Here is a 19,993-nt window from a genome sequence, read left to right as displayed (position 1 = left end):
TTGGTTGTATATTTGGAAATAACAATGAAATAAATAGTTATTTAACCATTTTTGCCGCGAAATTTGAATCAGTGTATAGTAATAAAAAGAAAAGTTTGTGTGTGCCTGGTGTTAACTGTGAGTCAATTTCAGAACCAGTTATGCCTAGAGTCAACAAATTTAAACTGTCAGCTAAGAAATTTAAAAGTCGTCCATAAATTTGAATCAGTGCATTCTAGAGGAGCGTTTGATAATCAATTTATCACTTAGATCTAACATCAGATATCACTCATTATAAGCACGAAATAATATATGAGGGTTTTTTCATCAAACGTTGAGAACTGTAAGAAAGAGTAGCATATTTCGTTTTCAAAATATGACGAAATTAAAATACTTTTCGTCATACTACTGCAACAAATCACTGTGGAAATGAACTTAACTACTTCTTAGATGACGAGATTATATCTTTATTGTTTTATTTTACTTTATATCTATAGGTTTTTTTCTTAAAAAATTGTCGAGTAGTAATAAAACACAAAATGCATTTTGTCTTTACACTTAAGTAAATAAGCAATTTAATTAAAATATATATAATTCTCATTATTTTATTATTCTTAAAACGTGTTAATGTGATTGACATGAACCTTAAAACATAATAAACTAGCAGAAGATTTTATGAGATAAGTATTATTGCTTATAAATTCTACATAATTGTTTTTCATGAACCTATCAATGTAGTTTCTAGTAGCATCTCCATTGATTGTGATAAAATATATCGTGTAACAGAATTAAATGAACAGAAAAATATATCAGAAGTCTTAGTCTATTTATTTACAACTATATCGTAGTTTATTTACCTATGCACTATTGGCACATAACGTGATGATCCTGGAAAATCCGGGATGATTATTCGATGACATGAGATTAAAATTTTAATCCTGTGCGAGGGGATATCTCCCCTCCTTTGGTAGCCCGATGATCCGAATTATATATTTATATCAAACTTTTTTTTCATTAGTTCTTATAAAAAAATATTTTTTAAAATTTAAATGACAATCTTTGTAGATAATTTTATCTAAAACTTTGAAAATATTCAAAAAACAACTTATGGTGATGAACTTCGCTATTAGGGTACCCTTCTCGTAAACAGACAACTCTCATAAGAGGACATTTTTTTGTCCCAAGAATGTCCGTTTAACCGAGGTGTCACATAAAAATGTTTTAAAATCTGATAATATGCCTTCAAAATATTTTTTGAATCTATGAAAAGTTCAAATGAAACATATTTACGATTTCTCGCGAAGTAAAAATTTTTAAGCATTAACAATAAATGATTTATTTAAATAAAACTTTTCAAATTTTAATTATTCCTTAGAATTTTTCAATTAAAAATGAAAGATTTTATTATTAATTTTATTATTTCTAGAGATTTGATTTTCCATAACGAAATGTTTTGCTGACTCTTAAAAAAATCAATTTATAGAGTAAAATTATAGTATTAGGATAAATTCAAATTAAGTCAGTCTTAGTCATTCAAACTAAAAGGGAATTAAATTGGAAGCGTAATCTGAGAGATATTTAATCATAATATTTCAATAATTATTAACAAGTTTTTCAGGACTCAAGATATCTGCACTTTTCAAGTTTTCCTTATATCAGATGCTATTAAAAGTCGTATTTCTGGTGCAGTAATATATTTACAAAAGATGCAAAAATATAATATTTTTTTCATGCTTACCGGGTGTAGTTGACATTTCTATAAAATAGAAGAAAAAATATAGGTGAACATTATAATTTAAAAGAAAGAGTTTTTAAAGAAACTTAGAGAAAAAAAGATAACAAATACTTCCTACATGATTTTAAATGTTTATAATATGGTTTAAAGTTAAAAAATGATTAATACTGCAAATGTCTCTTCTGATATTTTAAAATTGAAAATAATAATTACGGCTTCTTTGAAAAATTGAAAAAAACTGTTATAACTTATTGTCTTATTTAAAAAGACATGTTATTGTGAATGAGATATAGTGCTATATTTATAAGTTTTTCACATTCTCTCGAAATTCAACTCTTCTACAATCTGTAAACAAATATTACGCTGGCTATCCTTATATAATTTCCTTATTCAAAAATTATATTAATCTTTCACACAAATTTTAAGCAAGAGAATAACGACTAGTTTCAATATTTTATATTTTTTTCTTCTTCATGTAGCTCATTACTTAGATTAATAAACTTTCATATTTTTATATTTATATTGTGATTACTATTGACTTTGTTATTAATTAAACTTCACTATGGCTTTAATCAAAACAAAATTAGGCTTTCTATTAAAAATGAATTGTACACATTCTTACATAAACAGGAAAATGATTTATGTTTTTTCAATCAGTTAGAAAATATTTTTTAATTGTTAGACAAGATATGAAAACTCAGACTAATGAAAATAAGTATCAGATGTTAAATAAAACTTACCGGGTGTTGTAGACATTTCTAAACCGTCAAGAAAATGTTATAATTAATAGGAATTGCGCTTAACACATTAAATAAATCTTACATCTAAAACAAACATAAAGATTTTAATTGTTAGACAAAATATGAAAATTTAGATTAATGAAAATCAGTGTTAGATGTTAAGTAAAACTTACCGGGAGTTGTAGACATTTCTAAACCGTCATGAAAAATTTATAATTAATAGAAATTGCGTTTGACACATTAAGTAAATCTTACATCTAAAACAAATATGAAGGTTACGTTTAAATTAAAAGTATATATGACGTTTAAACTGTAAGAGTTTTCATTCTCAAATTACAATAAAATGAACGGCAGCAGTCTGTCATCCGATTAACCATAAAGTTTATGTTTAGGAACAAGTTTTTCTTGCCATTATGGTTTTGAAACCGATTACAACTGGTATGGTTTAAAAGCCGTAAAAAGAAAACTGTTTCGGTTTTGTTACTGTTTACAACTAGCATAGTTTTTAAACCATTAAAATTAAACTTAAATGGGAATTAGAACTTTGTGGTTACTGCCCCATTTATGCCTGAAAAATAATTCAGTATTCTATTAACCCAAGGTCAACGTTTGAAGAGTCCAGAACACTCAAAACTCTTAACGTATAGAAGGTTTGAAAGAAATATGGTAGCAACAACGATGAGTTTCGAAACCCTAGTCAGCCGATTATGAAACTGGCAGATATTAGATTGTCATCTATTAGGTCTCTGCCCCTGTATGTACACAGCAGCTCAGAACAAAATGACCTCATTAGGTGGGTCCTAGTTGGTGCGGATACAATTCTGGTTGTTAAGGGTATTAGGAAAAAAAACTAACAATAAGCTTTTTTTTCCGACTCTTAACATTTTGAATATCATCTTATTATTGTTATTTGACTGTTTTGATTGTATATGGGGAAATATCAATGAAATAAACCGCTATTTAACCATTTTTGCCACGAAATTCGAAGCAGTGTATAGTAATAAAGAGAAAAGTGTGCGTGTGTCTGATGTCAACTGTGTGTCAATTTCAGAACCAGTTATGCCTAGAGTCAACAAATTTAAACTGTCAGCTAAGAATTTTAAAAGTCGTCCATATATTCAAATCAGTGCATTCTGGATGGGCGTTTGAAAATCAATTTTTCACTTAAATCTAACTTCAGATATCACTCATTATAAGCACGATGGAATATATGAAGGTTTTTCCCTCAAACGTTAAGAACTGTAACAAAGAGTAGCATATTTTTTTTTCGAAATATGACAAAATTAAAATACTTTTCAAAATACTACTTCAACAAATCAATGTGGAAATTAATTTAACTACTTTTCAGATGATGAGTTTATCCCGTTATGCTATTACTTCATTTTATATCTTTTTTTCTGAAAAAAGTGTCGAGTAGAAATAAAACACAAAATGCATTTTGTCTTGATACGTAAGTTAATAATTCTCATATATAATTCTCATTATTTTCTTATTCTTAAAACGTATCTCTATATGATGCATGTTAATGTGATTGACATAAACCCTTAATCATAATAAACTAACAGAAGATTTTATCAGATAAGTGTTATTGCTTATAATTTCTACATAATTGTGTTTCGTGAAATTGCCAATGTAGTCTCTAGTAGCATCTTCAATGATAAAATCTATTGTGTCACAGAATTAAATAAACAGAAAAATATATTATAGTTAATAGTCTATTTACTTTCAATTTTAACGTAGTTTATTTACCTATGCACTATTGCCACACAACGCGATGATCCTGGAAAATCCGGGAGGATTATCCTAAGACATGCCATTAAAATTTTAATCCTAAGCGGAGGGGACATCTCCCCTCCTTTGGTAGCCCGACGATTCGCGTGCTAAGTCAATCACTTTCCTTTCCCACCGAAAATATCTTTTACTTTCTTATCAATTTGAAGACTGTGTTTAACACAGTTATTTAATTATTTTCTTTGATCTGCAGCTACATCTAGAACTATATATTTATATCAAAAGTTTTTATACATTATTTCTGATCAAAAAATATTTTTTAAAGTTTAGATATCTCTCCTTGTAGATAAATTTATCTATATCTTTGAAAATATTCAAAAAACAATTTAGGGTGTTAAACTTGGGGTACCCTTCCCGTAAACGCAAAATTCATAAGCGGATACTTTTTTATCCGTTAAGCCTAGATTTCACTTGAAAATGTTTTAAAATCTGATGTGATACCTTCAAAAAATTATTTGAATCTATGATAAGTTCAAATGATAAATATTTACGTTTTCTCGTGAAGTAAAAAATTTTAAGCATTGACAATAAATACTTCATTTAAATAAAACTATTCAAATTTTAATTATTCTTTAGAATTTTTCAATTAAAAATTAAAGATTTTATTATTAATTTTATGATTACTAGAGATTTGATTTTCAATAATGAAATATTTTGCTGACACTTAAAAAAATCAATTTAAAGAGTTAAATTATAGTATTATGATAAATTCAAACTAAGCCAGTCTAATTCATTCAAGCTAAGTTCGAATTCTATTGGAAGCGTAATCTAAAAGATATTTTATTATAATATTTGCAATAATAATGAACATAGGTTTTTTCAGAGCTCAAGAATTCTGCACTTCTGAAGTTTTCCTTATATTAGATTCTATTAAATGTCGTATTTCTGGTACGGTAATATATTTACAAAAGATGCGAAAATGTAATATTTTTTTCATGCTTACCGGGTGTAGTTGACATTTCTATAAAATATTGAAAAAAAACGTATGAACATTATATTTTGCCAGAAATAGTTTTTTAAGAAACTTTGAAAAAATTGGATAACTAATACTTCCCACAACATTTTGAATGTTTAGAAAGGGGTTAAAAAAATAAGAGAGATTAATATTGCAAATGTTTCTTCTGATATTTCAAAATTAAAAATAATAATTACGACTTCATTAAAAAAGTTAAAGAAAACTGTTATAACTTAATGTCTTATTTAAAAAACATGTTATTGTGAATGAGATATAGTGCGATAATTAAAAGTTTTACACTTTCTCTTATAATTCAACTCTTCTACTCTCTGTAAACAAATATAACGCTGGCTATCCTTATTTAATTTCCTTTTTTAAAAATTATATTAATCTTTTAACAAAAATTTTAAGCAAGAAAATAATGATTAGTTATAATAATTGATATAATTTTGTTTTCTTCATGTTGCTCATTACTTAGATTAATAAACTATTAAATGTGTATATTTTGATTGCGATTACTATTGACTTCGTAATTAATTCGACTACACTATGGCTTTAATCAAAAGAAAATTGGCTTTCTATTAAAAATGAATTGTACACATTCTTACATAAGCAGGAAAATGATTTATGTTTTCTTCAATCAGTTAGAAAATATTTTTTACTTGTTAGACAAGATATGAAAATTCAGACTAATGAAAATAAGTATCAGATGTCAAATAAGACTTACCGGGTGTTGTGGACATTTCTAAACCGCCAAGAAAATTTTATAAGTAATAGGAATTGTGTGTAAATCTTACTTCTAATACAAATATAAAGGTTACGTTTAAAATAAAAGTATATTTTACATCTACACTGTAAGAGTTTTCAATCTAAAATTACAGTAAAATGAACGGCAGCAGTCTGTCCATCCGATTAACCATATAATTTATGTTTTGGAACATGTTTTTTTTTTTACCATTATGGTTTTGAAACCGTTTACAACTGGTCTGGTTAAAAAGCCGTGAAACGAAAACTGTTTCGGTTTTGTTACCGTTTACAACTAGCATAGTTTTCAAACCATTAAAACTAAACTTAATTGAGAATTAGAACTTTGTGGTGAATGCCCCATTTACTCCTGAATAATAATTTCGTATTCTATTAGCCCAAGGTCAACGTTTGAAGAGTCCAGAACACTCAAAACTCTTAATGTATTGAAGGTATAAATGAAATATGGTAGCATCAGCGCTGAGATTCGACCCCCTGTTCTGCTGATTATGACATTGACAGCTGAGATTGTCAACCATTAGCTTTCAGCCCCTGTATGTACACAGCTGCGCAGATCAAAATGTGTTCATAAGGTGGTTCCTAGTTGGCGCGGATACAATTCTGGTTGTTGAACGGAATTATGAAAAAACTATCAATAAGTTTTTTTTTCCGACTCTTAACATTTTGAATATCATCTTCTTATGGTTATTTGACTGTTTTGGTTGGATTTAACAATGAAATAAATAGTTATTTAACCATTTTTGCCGCGAAATTTGAAACAGTGTCTAGTAATAAAAAGAAAAGTTTGTGTGTGCCTGATGTCAACTGTGTGTCAATTTCTGAACCAGTTATGCCTAGAGTCAACAAATTTAAACTGTCAGCTAAGAATTTTAAAAGTCGTCCATAAATTTGAGTCAGTGCATTTTAGAGGGGCGTTTGAAAATCAATTTTTCACTTAAATCTAACAACAGATATCACTCATTATATGCACGATGGAATACATGAAGGTTTTTCCCTCAAACGTTAAGAATTGTAACAAAGAGTAGCATATTTATTCTTCAAAATATGACAAAATTAAAGTACTTTTCGTCATACTACTTCAACAAATCACTGTGAAAATGGATTCAACTACTTCTTAGATGACGAGTTTATATCTTTATGCTTTTATTTAATTTTTTATCCGGAGGTTTTTTCTTAAAAAAGTGTCGAGAAGCAATAGAAAAAAATGCATTTCTTCTTGACACGTAAGTATACAAGCAATTTAATTAAAAAATTTATAATTCTCATTATTTTCTTATTCTTAAAACACATCTCTATATAATGCACGTTACTGTGATTGACATGAACCTTTAAACATAATAAACTAACCGAAGATTTTATCACATAAGAGTTATTACTTATGATTTCTACATAATTGTTTTTCATGAAACTATCAATGTAGTTTCTAGTAGCATCTTCATTGATTGTGATAAAATCTACCGTGTAACATAATTAAATGAACCGAGAAATATAGTAGAGGTCATAGTTTTTTTACTTTCAACTATATCGTAGTTATTTTACCCATGCACTAGAGATACACAATGCGATGATCCTGAAAATCCGGGAGGATTATCCTATGACATACCATTAAAATTTTAATCCTGTGCGATGGGGACAACTCCCCTCCTTTGGTATCCCGATGATCCGCGTGCTAAGTTGAGTACTTCACGATTGAAATGTTTCACGGGGACTGATACAGCCCACCATTGCTAAGTAGATTGATCAAAATAGCCACACACCAGCTCGCTGACCGCTGTCAGTGATGCTTGAATTCAGAGTTCTATCAAAAACTGTGCCCTTGCAATAAATACGCTACGAAACAACAGGAAGAAATAAATACATGACAAAAATACTATTTATCGAATAATATTGCTGATGTCTACACAAAAGAACACTATGGAAAGTTATTTAAAACACTAACACAATTTTTAACTCACAGTTTTTAAACTTTAATTAACATGGAAGTATTTGTGTGCACTCTACATAACGAAAGTAAGGAAAAAGTTATTGAGGGATTAAATTAAAATTGTATATTCTATATAGCTGTTTCTCTGCTTCAAACAGTATTTTACTCTTCAAATCAATAATATTGTGGTAATTATTAGAAAATTAAAGATATATATATATATATACATGGCATTACTTTAAGTTGATTACGTTTATGATCTANTAGATAGATAGATAGATAGATAGATAGATAGATAGATAGATAGATAGATAGATGGATATACTTTTTCAAAAGCGTTGTAACTACATTAGAGCAGTTTAACTTAATGATAATTATGTTCATAAACTAAAATGTTGTTTAAAATCAAATTTAAAACCTAATTTTAAATAAACATAAGTGTTGCATTTGAAGTAAAACCTACCAGGTGTAGTTGACATTTCTGAAAAAATCATACAGATCAATTGTGGAATTGGAAGTCGCATATAAAATAAGTCTTGCTTTTTTAAAATAAAACTTACCGGGGGTAGTAGACATTTCTAAGAAATAATGAACAAATTTGTAATTTATTGAAAGTTACATAAAATACAAACTCATTGAATATAATTTTAAAAAAATAAAGCATATTATATAAATGCTGCTTCGTATTTGTAGAAGATTTGTAGTTCTGAAAATCCGAATTTCGAACTTATTAAGAGCAAACAAATAAATAAATAAATAAAATAATAAATATAAACCAAATCTTGAATCTACAGGCAACTGAAATTTTCAGCAGACTTAATTTATTGCCTTATCATAAATTAAATTTAATAAGAAGCGGAACAGCAAAAGTTTATTGCACTTCTAATCTCTAACATAATCAATCGTTATAACAATATTTTGTAATTACTTTAGTGTCCCCCCTGGTACATTACACTATGACTAATAACTAACTATGACTATTTGAGCCTCTCATAATTTGCATCACTTGCATATACCTTATAGCATATATAACGAAGAAGTAGTTTATACTATAAATATCACGACTTACTGGTTGCTGGTATTTTTATAATTCTTTACATTTTGTTTTGTTGTAATAAAATAATCATAAAACTAAATTGCTATACATTCTTTAGAAGTTTTCTAAGTGATCCCAGCTGAAATTGAATATTTCACTTACCAGGAGTTGTCGTTTCTATAAAGATAAAAGTGATAGAATCATTTGCTAGTTTTTACGTGATTGCTGATTTGGAAAAATATATACATATTCGTGATGAAGGAGAATCAGCTTGTCTGGGAAGTAAAGGCGGCATTGTAAGCAATTCTGACCATATTGCCACAATCCTGCCGTTGATCTCGCAAATTGTGCTACCTCAATCTCAATGAACCCCTTAGCCTACAGCGGATGTTGCGGAAATGTTTTTATATAGAAGTTATAAGAAATTATAGTTTAGAATAGTACATTTGTACACATTATAAATTTTTACACGCAATAAATATAGTTTGAAAATAGTATTACCAGGATGATGTTGAAAGTCATCAAAACTAGATGAATTTGAACTTGAATATTTTTAAAATCTTACCTGGAGTAGTAGACATCTCTACAAAATGCAAAGGTAATATGGAATAATTTTAATGTTTTACTAAAATAACATAAGTAAAGAGATTTTTATTAGAATTATAAATATTTTATAAGTATTTGACATTCGTTGTTGATAATTATGGCATTTAATTGTTTAATATTGATTTCATTATTTGATACGATTAATATAAATTCTTTAATGTTAGATTAAATTTGTAAATTTTGATATGAAACGATAAAAAAAGACTTCGCTTTTTGCATATTTCTTTACATCATGCTGTAGATATAAGACGAAATTGGAGTTATGCTCTTTTTTGCAAACTCTTAAATAGTTGTGAACTATATTACAAATTATGCATTAAAACTGATGTTGTTCCCACAAAAGAAATTAAAAAAACAAGGCAAAAAGGCAAAGATTTCGGCAAAAAATATTAGTTAAATCATAAAAATGTATAGTATGTGATATAGTATTTCTTAAAAGAACGTAAAGTTAAGAAAAGAGTGCTCTTAAATCATTTTGGAATAAATTGTCTATTATCCAGTTAAAGTTTTATGAACTAAATACAGTTCAAATCTCAATGAACTCTTTAAAATGTGATATTTTCAACAAACATATAGTCTTCTTTAACTGTATAGGAATAAAAAATCAAATATCCAGCCTTAGTTTTGTATGTTCTAAGTGTAGTTTAAATCTTTATAAATTTTAAAATATAATATTGACAGAAATGTTTTCCTAAATCGTACGCGAATATAAATCCAAATAGCTTAACATGAAATTTATCTTCATATAAACTAAGGGCAGTTGATATCTGTTTCATAAAATGTTATTTTATTTTTCTAATCCTTTCACTGATAGTAATGCGACTTTTGATATTCTCAGTACAGACCAAAAATGCTCAATGAAAATAAACTAAACAGTTTCTTCCGATAAATACCCACCATATATGGCTTTGTTAAGCACTAGGACAATTTTCAAGTGTAAGATGGTTCACTATAGCTAGCAGAATCCTTGGGGTTCAATTGACCAAATTAATGGAGTTAGCTTTCTTTATTATGAAATTAGATTATCCATTCTAGTTTTATAGGAATTGTAAATCAACTACTATAGTTTCTTCTGGGAACCTTTAATTTAATCTTCGGTTTTCTCACTTTCTGTTTTTTTTCCTCTTTTGGTTGCACTTTCATAAACCTTCTAATACTATTACTAATTTCAAGAACAAGCTTGGTTAAAAGAAACACTTCTGTGTTCGGTACTGTGGAAAGAGGAATAGGAAAAAAAATAATTTAGATGTGGAGATTCATGACTTATTATAATTTTATTTCGAACTTTTTTTTTTGTTATTGAATTTCTCAAACGCACAAATGGCTCAAAATAATTTTTAAAATGTTTATTGTATTGATAAAACTAAAAGGCTTATCAGGAATTGTAGACATCTCTGTAAAATAAAAAATATAAATAAATAAGGTGACTTTAGTTTTAATTATAACTATAAATTCTTTTAAAAAGTCATACGATTAACATTTAACTCTTGCGAAAAAATTTCAGATGTGTTTGAGAATCCACTGTGCACATTATTAAAATTAGTCTTGTATTTACAAAAGATAAACTCTTAAGTCACTATAAAGTTCGGCAATATATTTTACTTAATACTAAAGTGATACGCTTAGTAATACACTTAAAAATAGAAAATAAATTCTGATCTCTGTGAGTTCAGAAATCCTTAAGTTGAGTATTATGTTCTCATGCAATCAAAGCACATTCCCCAAAACGGAACAACACTGTTTCACGAAACTGCTTCTTCCCAATCATGTCCCAGCTATCTGCATTCTGAAACATCAGATTTATCGGATTTTGAAAATCATTTGTACTGTTGTGATTTTTGTTTTAGTTAGTTAGAGAGTGATTTTTCTTTTAGTTAGAATAAACGCTTGTCAAGTTAAGGTCCTAAGTTCATATCTTGTTGTCATTCACTATTACTTTTTAACTATATAACAATTTTTTAAAAAAAATTATAAATTTATATTTAGGATAAAATTTAAGACTTTTGATGTAATTATTACCCTATGATAAGTAAAAATAGTAATTTTTCATATTATTGAAATATTTGCTATAAATATTTCACTACGGATAAATTCGTCCAAACGAAGGAATGGAAAATATGGGGAAAAAGAAATTCAAATTTAATTATTACTTGAAATTCAAACCAAGTCGTATTTTATGCTGGAATTCAGTCAGAAAACTTGTAATTTATTCACTAACAATATTTATAATAACTATTAACGTAAGTTTTCTAAGTCTAAAAAGTTTTTGTCCCTTCAAGATTTTCTCAAAATTCAAGAAATCTCCTTAAAATTTATATTTTGTGAATCGCAATATATTTTATAGGAATTTCTAAAAAATTTTTAAATTTACCGGGTGTTGTTGACATTTCTGTAAAATAATGTGAACTAAGTAATTTACTATTTAGTTATTATCTATTGATTTGGTAATTTTTTTGATCATATGATTACAGTTTAACGGAAATTCTGATTTTCAAAATTATAATTCTATTTCTACACAGTTAGTAAAAAACTGAAAAGTAAATATAATCAGATGGTTTCAATGATATGCTATATGCATGCAGATTTTGAAATTAAGTAAGAAGAAGACATTTAATTTTGACATTGAATTTAAGAATGAAAAGACACTTATGCATTGTAAGTCACAGAATGTATCATTCACTGATACTATAAATATAATCGTGCATAATTAAATAAAAATTTTATAGAAGCATTAAATTTTAAATGTAAAGTGTTAGATCTTCAAAACAAAATATCAACCATTTCCTTTAATTATTTGTAGATGATATGGTACCTGTATTTCAAGAAGAAACTTTCACTAAGCATTGTAATAAAGTAATTTCAATGAATAATTATTAGTTCAAAGTTCAGAATAAATCTTTGGATTACCATTTAAATATTTCAAGGAAAATATCAATGAATTTTGCTGACTTGCAGCTCTGTTTAATTAAAACCGCAATTCTCCGAGAAATTTTGTCATGCTTAATAGTAATACTTATCTTGAATTGACTAAATAGGTTAGATGTAGATTTGTATCAAATTTTTTTAATTATTAATGTTTTCCAAAATTTAAAGAAAGCTAAATTTTAAAACATAATATTAATTTAAAATGAAGCTTACCAGGTGTAGTAGACATTTCTAAGAAGTTATGATTGAATTTGATAGTCATTGGATGTTATAAATAAAATGAATTAAGTATGACATTTAAAATGAAACTTACCGGGTGTAGTAGACATTTCTAAATAGTTGTAATTGAAATTATAAGTCATTGAATGATGCACATAAAATAAACAATGTAGAACATTTAAAAAGAAACTTACCGGGTGTAGTAGACATTTCTAAAGGTTATGATTGAATTTGTAAGTCATTGGAATTTGTATGATATAAAATAAGAATTACATTTGAAATGAAACTTACCAGGTGTAGTAGACATTTCTAAAAAGTTATGATTGAATTTGTAAGTCATTGGATGTTGCTCATAAAATAAATTAAGTATTACAATTAAAAGGAAACTTACCGGGTGTAGTAGACATTTCTAAAAAGTTTTGAATTTGTAAGTAATTGGATATTGCATATAAAATAAAATAAATTAAGCATTACAATTAAAATTAAATTTACCAGGAGTAGTAGACATTTCTAAAAAGTTATGATTGAATTTGTAAGTAATTGGATAATACAAAGAAAATAAATTAAGTATTACATTTAAAATGAATCTTACCAGGTGTAGTTGACATTTCTAAAAACGTTATGATTAAGTTTGTAAGTAATTGGATGTTGCACATAAAATAAATTAAGTATTAAAATTAAAATCAAATTTACCTGGAGTTGTAGACATTTCTAAAATGTTATGGTTAAATTTATATGTTATGATTGAATTTATAAGTCAGTACATTTACATAAAATAAATTAAGCATTGCATTTAAAATGAAACTTACCGGGTGTAGTAGACATTTCTAAAAATTTATGATTGAATTTATAAGTCATTGGATGTCGCCCATAAAATAAATTAAGAATTACATTTAAAATGAAACTTACCAGGTGTAGTAGACATTTCTAAAAAAGTTTATGATTGAATTTGTGAGTAATTGGATGTTGGAATTGGATGTAAAATAAATTACGTATTACAATTAAAATTTAATTTATTAGGAGTAGTAGACATTTCTAAAAAGTTATGATTGAATTTATGTGTTATGATATGAATTATATGATATAATTGAATTTATATGTTATTATGAAATCATTGCAAGTACATAAAATAACCATTATAAGTCATTGCAATTTCATAAAATAAACATTATAAGCCATTGCAATTACATAAAATAAATTAAGTATTACATTTAAAATGAAACTAACCGGGTGTATTTGACATTTCTAAAAAATTACGATGTAGTTTGTTAATCAGTGAATGTCGCACATAAAAAAGTATTTCACTGAAAATAAAATATTTCAAAAATGTTTTTAATGAATATTTAGGTTATCGAAGGTATATTGTAAATTCGAATCCTATAACTCAAATTTAAATATAATTCATAAATAATTTATAATTAAATTCGAAATATATTAATTAAAAACAATTTAAATAAGTTCTATGAAATATAAGAAATTTCTAATGTACGAGGATGAGTGCTTTTTTTCATTCAAATTTTGTATCTCCGAGTAAAAAATTAAATAAGTAAAATAAAATTTAAAAAAATATGTATAAAAGATTATGAGCGAAATATTGAATCTACAGGTACCAAAAGTGCGGATCAAAATGTAATTAATTGTTTTTATTAATCTTATTCTGATAGTAACCATAATAACTGATTACGCTTTTTTATGCGAATATAATTTATCAGTATTAACTATTTCGTTTTGATGCGTAATTTCAAGCAATATTCGACAACTTTTAAATGCAATATTGAACAATGGATGACATTAATTAGATTTTTCATCTTTTCATAAATTTCTTTTTACTTGATTACGTGGTTTTATGTAATAATTGAAAGCGGATCCTGATTTGATTATTACATGTTATGTTTAAACATTGCGCTACTGCCCTATGGTCAATATATCTATAATGAAATTAACATGCCGATATAATTCAGAGTGCAATATATAAGTTTGGAAACAAATTGTTAGGTACTAGTCACACTTCAAGTAAGTTACGCTTTCATTTTTAATAGTGCACCGCACTATGACTAATAACAATTTTATGACTAATCATACCCCTAATAATTTAAGGAAATTTTGATGGTAAGTAGTAGTTTGTAGCATAACTGGCTTGCTTTACTGGTTGTGGCTGATATTTCTGCTAAGTAAAATGGTTATCTCATTAATATGTCTTTGTAGTTGTAAATTAATTTAAATCGCTATACATTCTTCAGAAGTTTTCAGAAGCTTCTGAAAACTAAAATGCAGTTTTTTTTTTATTTAAACGGAGTTGTTGTCGTCTGTCATAAAATTATAGATCTACAACCTTAATTAACCTGTTGCCTAGAGAGGGATGTTGTGGAAATGCGTTTATGAAGAAGTTACATATTATAATAAAACTTTCAAACTTTTTAAACTTAATAAATAAAATTTTGGATCTGAATTGACAAAATTAGGAATCATCTTACCTGGGGTAGTAGACATCTCTGCAAAATAAAAAAGGAATTTAAAATGATTTCAATGTTTTAATAGGCAGGCAAAAAAGTTCTTTTCTAAATTCTAAATAGTTTTACCAGGCGTTGTTGTCATTTCTGGAATTTAAAGACATTTGTATATTATTTGATGCAAATGTTAAGACAAATAAAATTAGTTTAAGATTTCTGGGACTTGTGAAAATTAAGAGAACAATTCTCTTTCAAAATTTTAATTTGCTGGAAATCATATAAAAAATTAAGTGATATAAATTATACTAATATAACAAGCGAATTAAATAACAACTTTTTTTTTTGATGGCAGATATTTCTGCTCCAGCGTGATTTTATACCATATGTAAATGTATGCTTCTTTAAACTTTGTTCTCACTCTGTGGTTTCCTCCCTCTCTCTCTGTCTTTTTTAAGTTGCGTTTTAATTGCCACACGAACTAACTATAAATTTGAAGCCATTTGAATACTAAAACAATTCAGTATTTGGAATTATGAAAAGAGGAAACAGCACCAAAAATATTTAGAAAAATTAATGGGCATAAATACACAAGAGTAATTTATTTCTCTTTGATGTTTTGTAAATGGTTAAAAGATAATATAAAAAATGTAATATTTTTTGTAAAAATTTGAAATTCTACAGCTGTTGCAGTCAGTAAAAAATTTTCTAGATAAATTTTGAAAAATAACACATTCAATATTTCATTTAACAACATTTTTTATGAAATAATTTTTTTCCCGATAAGGTAGGAAACCAGTTGTGAAGTTTTGAAATTTCAGAAATGTATTGTTTTCTGAAATGCTTTTGCAAAAAATGAAGATAGTGCAAAAGAAAAAAAATCAAGAGTGATATACTAGCATTTATAAAATTTTTAGAATGTATGATTTCCAATTATCGAAAACTACAGTTTTTCAATAATCAAAATATTTCAGTTTTTCACTCCATCTCTTATAAATGTCTGTAAAGCACCGAGAGTAATGAAATGATACACCCTGGGAAAGAGAAAAAGAGGAGAACAGAACAGGAGATGTTAAAGAAAGCTTGGGCCAACGGAGAACTGTATACATACTACTAAATAAGAAAGATCTTTATTTACCTGGTGTTGTAGACATCTCTATAAAATGAAATCATAATGACTAAAATTTATAGAAAACTTGTTTATTAAAAATTAAAGTAAATGTGAATTAATTTACCTGGAGTTGTAGACATCTCTAAAGAAATAAAAAATACATAAATTTGTAAAGGAAAATAAATTCTCGAAACAATTAAAACTGAAGAGAAAAGGGCTTACCTGGTGTTGTAGACATCTCTATGAACGGAAAAAAAATGACTTAAATTTGTATGAAAATTAATAATGAGAAATTAGTGTAAAATTTTTCATATATTTAGCTGGTGTGGTAGATAGTTCTATAAAATAAAAATAAATAGAAATTTGAGCAAAAGGAGATAGATGTAAGTTAAAATAACTTCATTAGTGCATCTGGTGCCTCAGACATCTTAGTTCCATAAAAAAATTCACCAAATTTATTCAAAGAGGGATAACGAAAATAAATAATACGAATGACTAGTATTTACCTGGTGTTGTTGACATCTCTATAATATAAAGTTAAATTGCTTGCATGTTGAATTGAAAGTGAAGAAAAATTAAAAAGGGGAATATATATTCACCTGGTGTTGTAGACATCTCTATCAAATGAAAAAAAAAGTTAACTGTCTGAATATCATAAGATTACGGTATTGAAAAACTAAAATAGGTGAGATAGATATTTACTGGTTAGTATTTACCTGGTGTTGTAGACATTTCTATAAAATGAAAATAAAGTGACATAAAGTTGCAGAATAGAAAATCAGAAGCAAACTAAACAAAAATTATTAGTATTTACCTGGTGTTGTAGACATCTCTAAAAAATAGAAATGAAATGACTTAAACTTATGCAAAATATGATTATGAAAAATAAAATTAAAAGAAATCATTATTTACCTGGTGTTGTAGACATCTCTATAAAGTGAAAAAAAAGTTAACTGTCTGAATATCATAAGAAAAATTGAAAAACTAAAATAGATGAGATAGATATTTTCTGGTCAGTATTTACCTGTTGTTGTAGACATTTCTATAAAATGAAAATAAAGTGACACAAAGTTGTACAATAGAAAATTAGGAACAAACTGAAAAAAAAATATTAGCATTTACCTGGCGTTGTAGACATCTCTATAAAATAGAAATGAAATCACTTAAGCTTATGCAAAATATGATTATGAAAAATAAAATTAAAAGAAATCATTATTTACCTGGTGTTGTAGACATCTCTATAAAATGAAAAAAAAAAAAACAGTCTTATTATCACAAAAAGAGGGTAATGAAAAACTAAAATAGACGAGATAAATATTTACTAGTTAGTGTTTACCTGGTGTTGTAGACATTTCTATAAAATAGAAAAAAATGACATAAAATTTGATAAAAAAGTCAGGAGCAATCTAAACAACACGGATTAGTATTTAAATGGTGTTGTAGGCATCTCTATAAAATAAAAATGAAATGACCTAACCTTAAGCAAAATAGGATTATGAAGAAAAAAAGCAAAAGGAATCATTATTTACCTGGTGTTGTAGACATCTCTATGAAATGATAAAAACGGTATTATTATGAACAGAAGATGGTAATGAAAAACTAAAATAGGTGATATAAATATTTGTTGATTAATGGTATTGTAGATATCTCTATACAATGAAAATAAAATGGCTCAATACTTTAAAACAAGTGCTTAGGGAAAAAAAAACTTTACGAGGAAAGATTACTAGTTCCCTGGTGTTGTTGACACCTCTATAAAAATTACATTATGTAATTTGTAAGAAAAAAATTTGACAACAAAAAGTTCAAACACAAGTAAATAGTGTTTACCTGGTGTTGTAGACATCTCTATAAAATGAAAAGAAAACGAGTTAAAAGTGGGTAAAAAAAGACTACGGAAACATAAAACAAGCGTGATTAATTTTTAACTGGTGTTTTTGACATCTCTGCATAACATTAAAAAGTCTTGATTTTTTAAATTTGTAAAAAAAGTGGTAGCTAACAATTTAATAATTGTGATTGGAGCTTACCTGGTGTTGTAGACATCTCTTTAAAAGAAAACCAAAATTAAAAATTTGCGAAGTAATAATAACAAAATAAAATGATAAAAAACTAAAAGTGATAAAAAACTAAATGGAAAATGATTATTATTTACCTGGCGTTGTAGACATCTCTATGAAGGAAAAAGAGGAGATTAAAGTTAATACAACGAATTATCCCGAAAAATCAAAATAAGAGTCAATTATATTTTACTGGTGTTTTAGATCTGTATGAAAAGATAATAAAATTAAAAAAAAATAAAAAATAACGAAAAAAATAATAAAATGGCTAGTATTTATCAGGTGTCGTAGTCATCTCCATAAAAATTGAAATAAAAATAATTGTTCAAAAACTGATAACGAAACAAAGATATTAACAGTGATCAGTATTTAGCTCGTGTTGTAGACATCTCTATAAAATGACGATAAAGTAAATACGTAAAATGAAAGAAATTAAAATCAAAGTGATTATTATTTACCTGGTGTCGTAGACATCTCTATGAGGAAAAAAAGGAGATAAAAATAAGTAGAAAGAATTATTACAAAAAATTAATTAAAGGATATTAGAATATTTTGCAGTTTTAGACATCCCTATGAAATGAAAATAAAATATAAAAACATTTTCGATAAGTGATAACGAAGAAGCAATAAAGGGGGCTACCTGGTGTTGTAGACATCTCTGAAAAATGAAAGTGAAATATAAAAAAAGTTTCAAAAAGTGATAACAAGGAAAAAATAATAATAATAATTTGACTGATAAGTGTTTACCTGGTGTTGTAGACATCTCTATCAAATTAAAGTAAATAAAAATAAATAGTAAGCATTAAATGAAAGTTGAATAAGAAATGATAAAAATATTGTAGCGAAAGATATCATTATTTACCTGGTGTCGTAGACATCTCTATGAAAGAAAAAAGGGAGGATAAAAATTGTACGGAGAATTATCATGAAAAAGAATTAGACAAGGGTATTTAATATTTGCCTGATGTTGTAGACATCAATATAAATTTAAATTAAAGTGAATTAAATATGTTTGAAAAGTGACCACAAAAAATTTAAACGAGTGTTGCTATAATATACCTGGTGTTGTAGTCATTTCTGTAAAATGAAAATGAAGTGAATTTGATTTGAAGCAAAGAGATTTCCAAAAAACAATAGAATTATGAGCGACTAGTTTTTACCTGGTGTTGTAGACTTCTCTAAAAAATGAAAATTAAATAACTTCAATACACAGAAAAGTTATCACAAAAAATTTAAAAAAAGGCTTAATTATTGTTCACCTGGTGTTTACATTGTTAAAATTTTAAAATGTGTAAAAAAAGTAAACACGAAAATTTAAAAGAGTTATTTATTTTTACCTGGTGGTGTAGGCCCATCTATAGAATGAAGAGAAAATTACGTAAATTTGCATAAAATGTGATAATAGAAATTAATGAAAATTGTAATTATTTTTACCTGATTTTGTAGACATGTTTTAAAAGTGCTATTATTTATTATTATATTTTTACGTAATTTCAATCTTAGATCAACCAGAAGAAATTGTTCATAGTAAGAGCAATGCTTTATTTACCAAGAATATACACAGTTATGTCTGTCTAAAATAATGATTAAATGATCACTTAAAATAATAATAATATATGCAAACGTTTTACCAGCTTTACTTAAAACACTATGTCAATATTTAAATATTTAATTTTAGCATTACTTAAATATTCATCCTG

General features: G+C 26.6%; 1 protein-coding gene and 1 long non-coding RNA gene across 2 annotated transcripts in view; both read right to left on the bottom strand.

Moving 5' to 3' along the window:
- Nucleotides 1–18,767, bottom strand: part of LOC107444703 (uncharacterized) — a 43,915-nt gene extending 25,148 nt beyond the window's left edge. Inside the window, exons 1-35 of the mRNA XM_071185222.1 lie at nt 18,752–18,767; nt 18,389–18,406; nt 18,264–18,281; nt 17,570–17,587; nt 17,454–17,471; nt 17,356–17,373; nt 17,258–17,275; nt 17,146–17,163; nt 17,048–17,065; nt 16,950–16,967; nt 16,740–16,757; nt 16,456–16,473; nt 16,358–16,375; nt 16,261–16,278; nt 15,255–15,272; nt 15,150–15,167; nt 13,585–13,602; nt 13,485–13,502; nt 13,369–13,386; nt 13,268–13,285; nt 13,168–13,185; nt 13,067–13,084; nt 12,967–12,984; nt 12,870–12,887; nt 12,770–12,787; nt 12,670–12,687; nt 11,903–11,920; nt 9,491–9,508; nt 8,450–8,467; nt 8,353–8,370; nt 5,928–5,945; nt 5,189–5,206; nt 2,628–2,645; nt 2,455–2,472; nt 1,718–1,735 (exon numbers count right to left, since the gene is read on the bottom strand). Of these exons, the coding sequence (XP_071041323.1) occupies nt 1,718–1,735; nt 2,455–2,472; nt 2,628–2,645; nt 5,189–5,206; nt 5,928–5,945; nt 8,353–8,370; nt 8,450–8,467; nt 9,491–9,508; nt 11,903–11,920; nt 12,670–12,687; nt 12,770–12,787; nt 12,870–12,887; nt 12,967–12,984; nt 13,067–13,084; nt 13,168–13,185; nt 13,268–13,285; nt 13,369–13,386; nt 13,485–13,502; nt 13,585–13,602; nt 15,150–15,167; nt 15,255–15,272; nt 16,261–16,278; nt 16,358–16,375; nt 16,456–16,473; nt 16,740–16,757; nt 16,950–16,967; nt 17,048–17,065; nt 17,146–17,163; nt 17,258–17,275; nt 17,356–17,373; nt 17,454–17,471; nt 17,570–17,587; nt 18,264–18,281; nt 18,389–18,406; nt 18,752–18,767 (628 nt within the window). The remainder of the gene's footprint in view (nt 1–1,717; nt 1,736–2,454; nt 2,473–2,627; nt 2,646–5,188; nt 5,207–5,927; nt 5,946–8,352; nt 8,371–8,449; nt 8,468–9,490; nt 9,509–11,902; nt 11,921–12,669; nt 12,688–12,769; nt 12,788–12,869; nt 12,888–12,966; nt 12,985–13,066; nt 13,085–13,167; nt 13,186–13,267; nt 13,286–13,368; nt 13,387–13,484; nt 13,503–13,584; nt 13,603–15,149; nt 15,168–15,254; nt 15,273–16,260; nt 16,279–16,357; nt 16,376–16,455; nt 16,474–16,739; nt 16,758–16,949; nt 16,968–17,047; nt 17,066–17,145; nt 17,164–17,257; nt 17,276–17,355; nt 17,374–17,453; nt 17,472–17,569; nt 17,588–18,263; nt 18,282–18,388; nt 18,407–18,751) is intronic.
- A 388-nt stretch (nt 18,768–19,155) lies between these two features.
- On the bottom strand, nt 19,156–19,710 carry LOC139426943 (uncharacterized). Its single transcript, XR_011638077.1, has 3 exons — nt 19,454–19,710; nt 19,353–19,370; nt 19,156–19,173 (listed from the first exon to the last, which is right to left on the bottom strand). It is a non-coding gene; the product is annotated as an uncharacterized lncRNA (long non-coding RNA).
- Nucleotides 19,711–19,993: the final 283 nt, after the last annotated feature.

The sequence above is a fragment of the Parasteatoda tepidariorum genome, chromosome 1 (assembly GCF_043381705.1).
Source record: "Parasteatoda tepidariorum isolate YZ-2023 chromosome 1, CAS_Ptep_4.0, whole genome shotgun sequence".
NCBI classification, from domain to species: domain Eukaryota; kingdom Metazoa; phylum Arthropoda; class Arachnida; order Araneae; family Theridiidae; genus Parasteatoda; species Parasteatoda tepidariorum.
The sequence above is the reverse complement of the archived record's forward strand: the minus strand, read 5'-3'. Positions and strand labels throughout refer to the sequence as shown.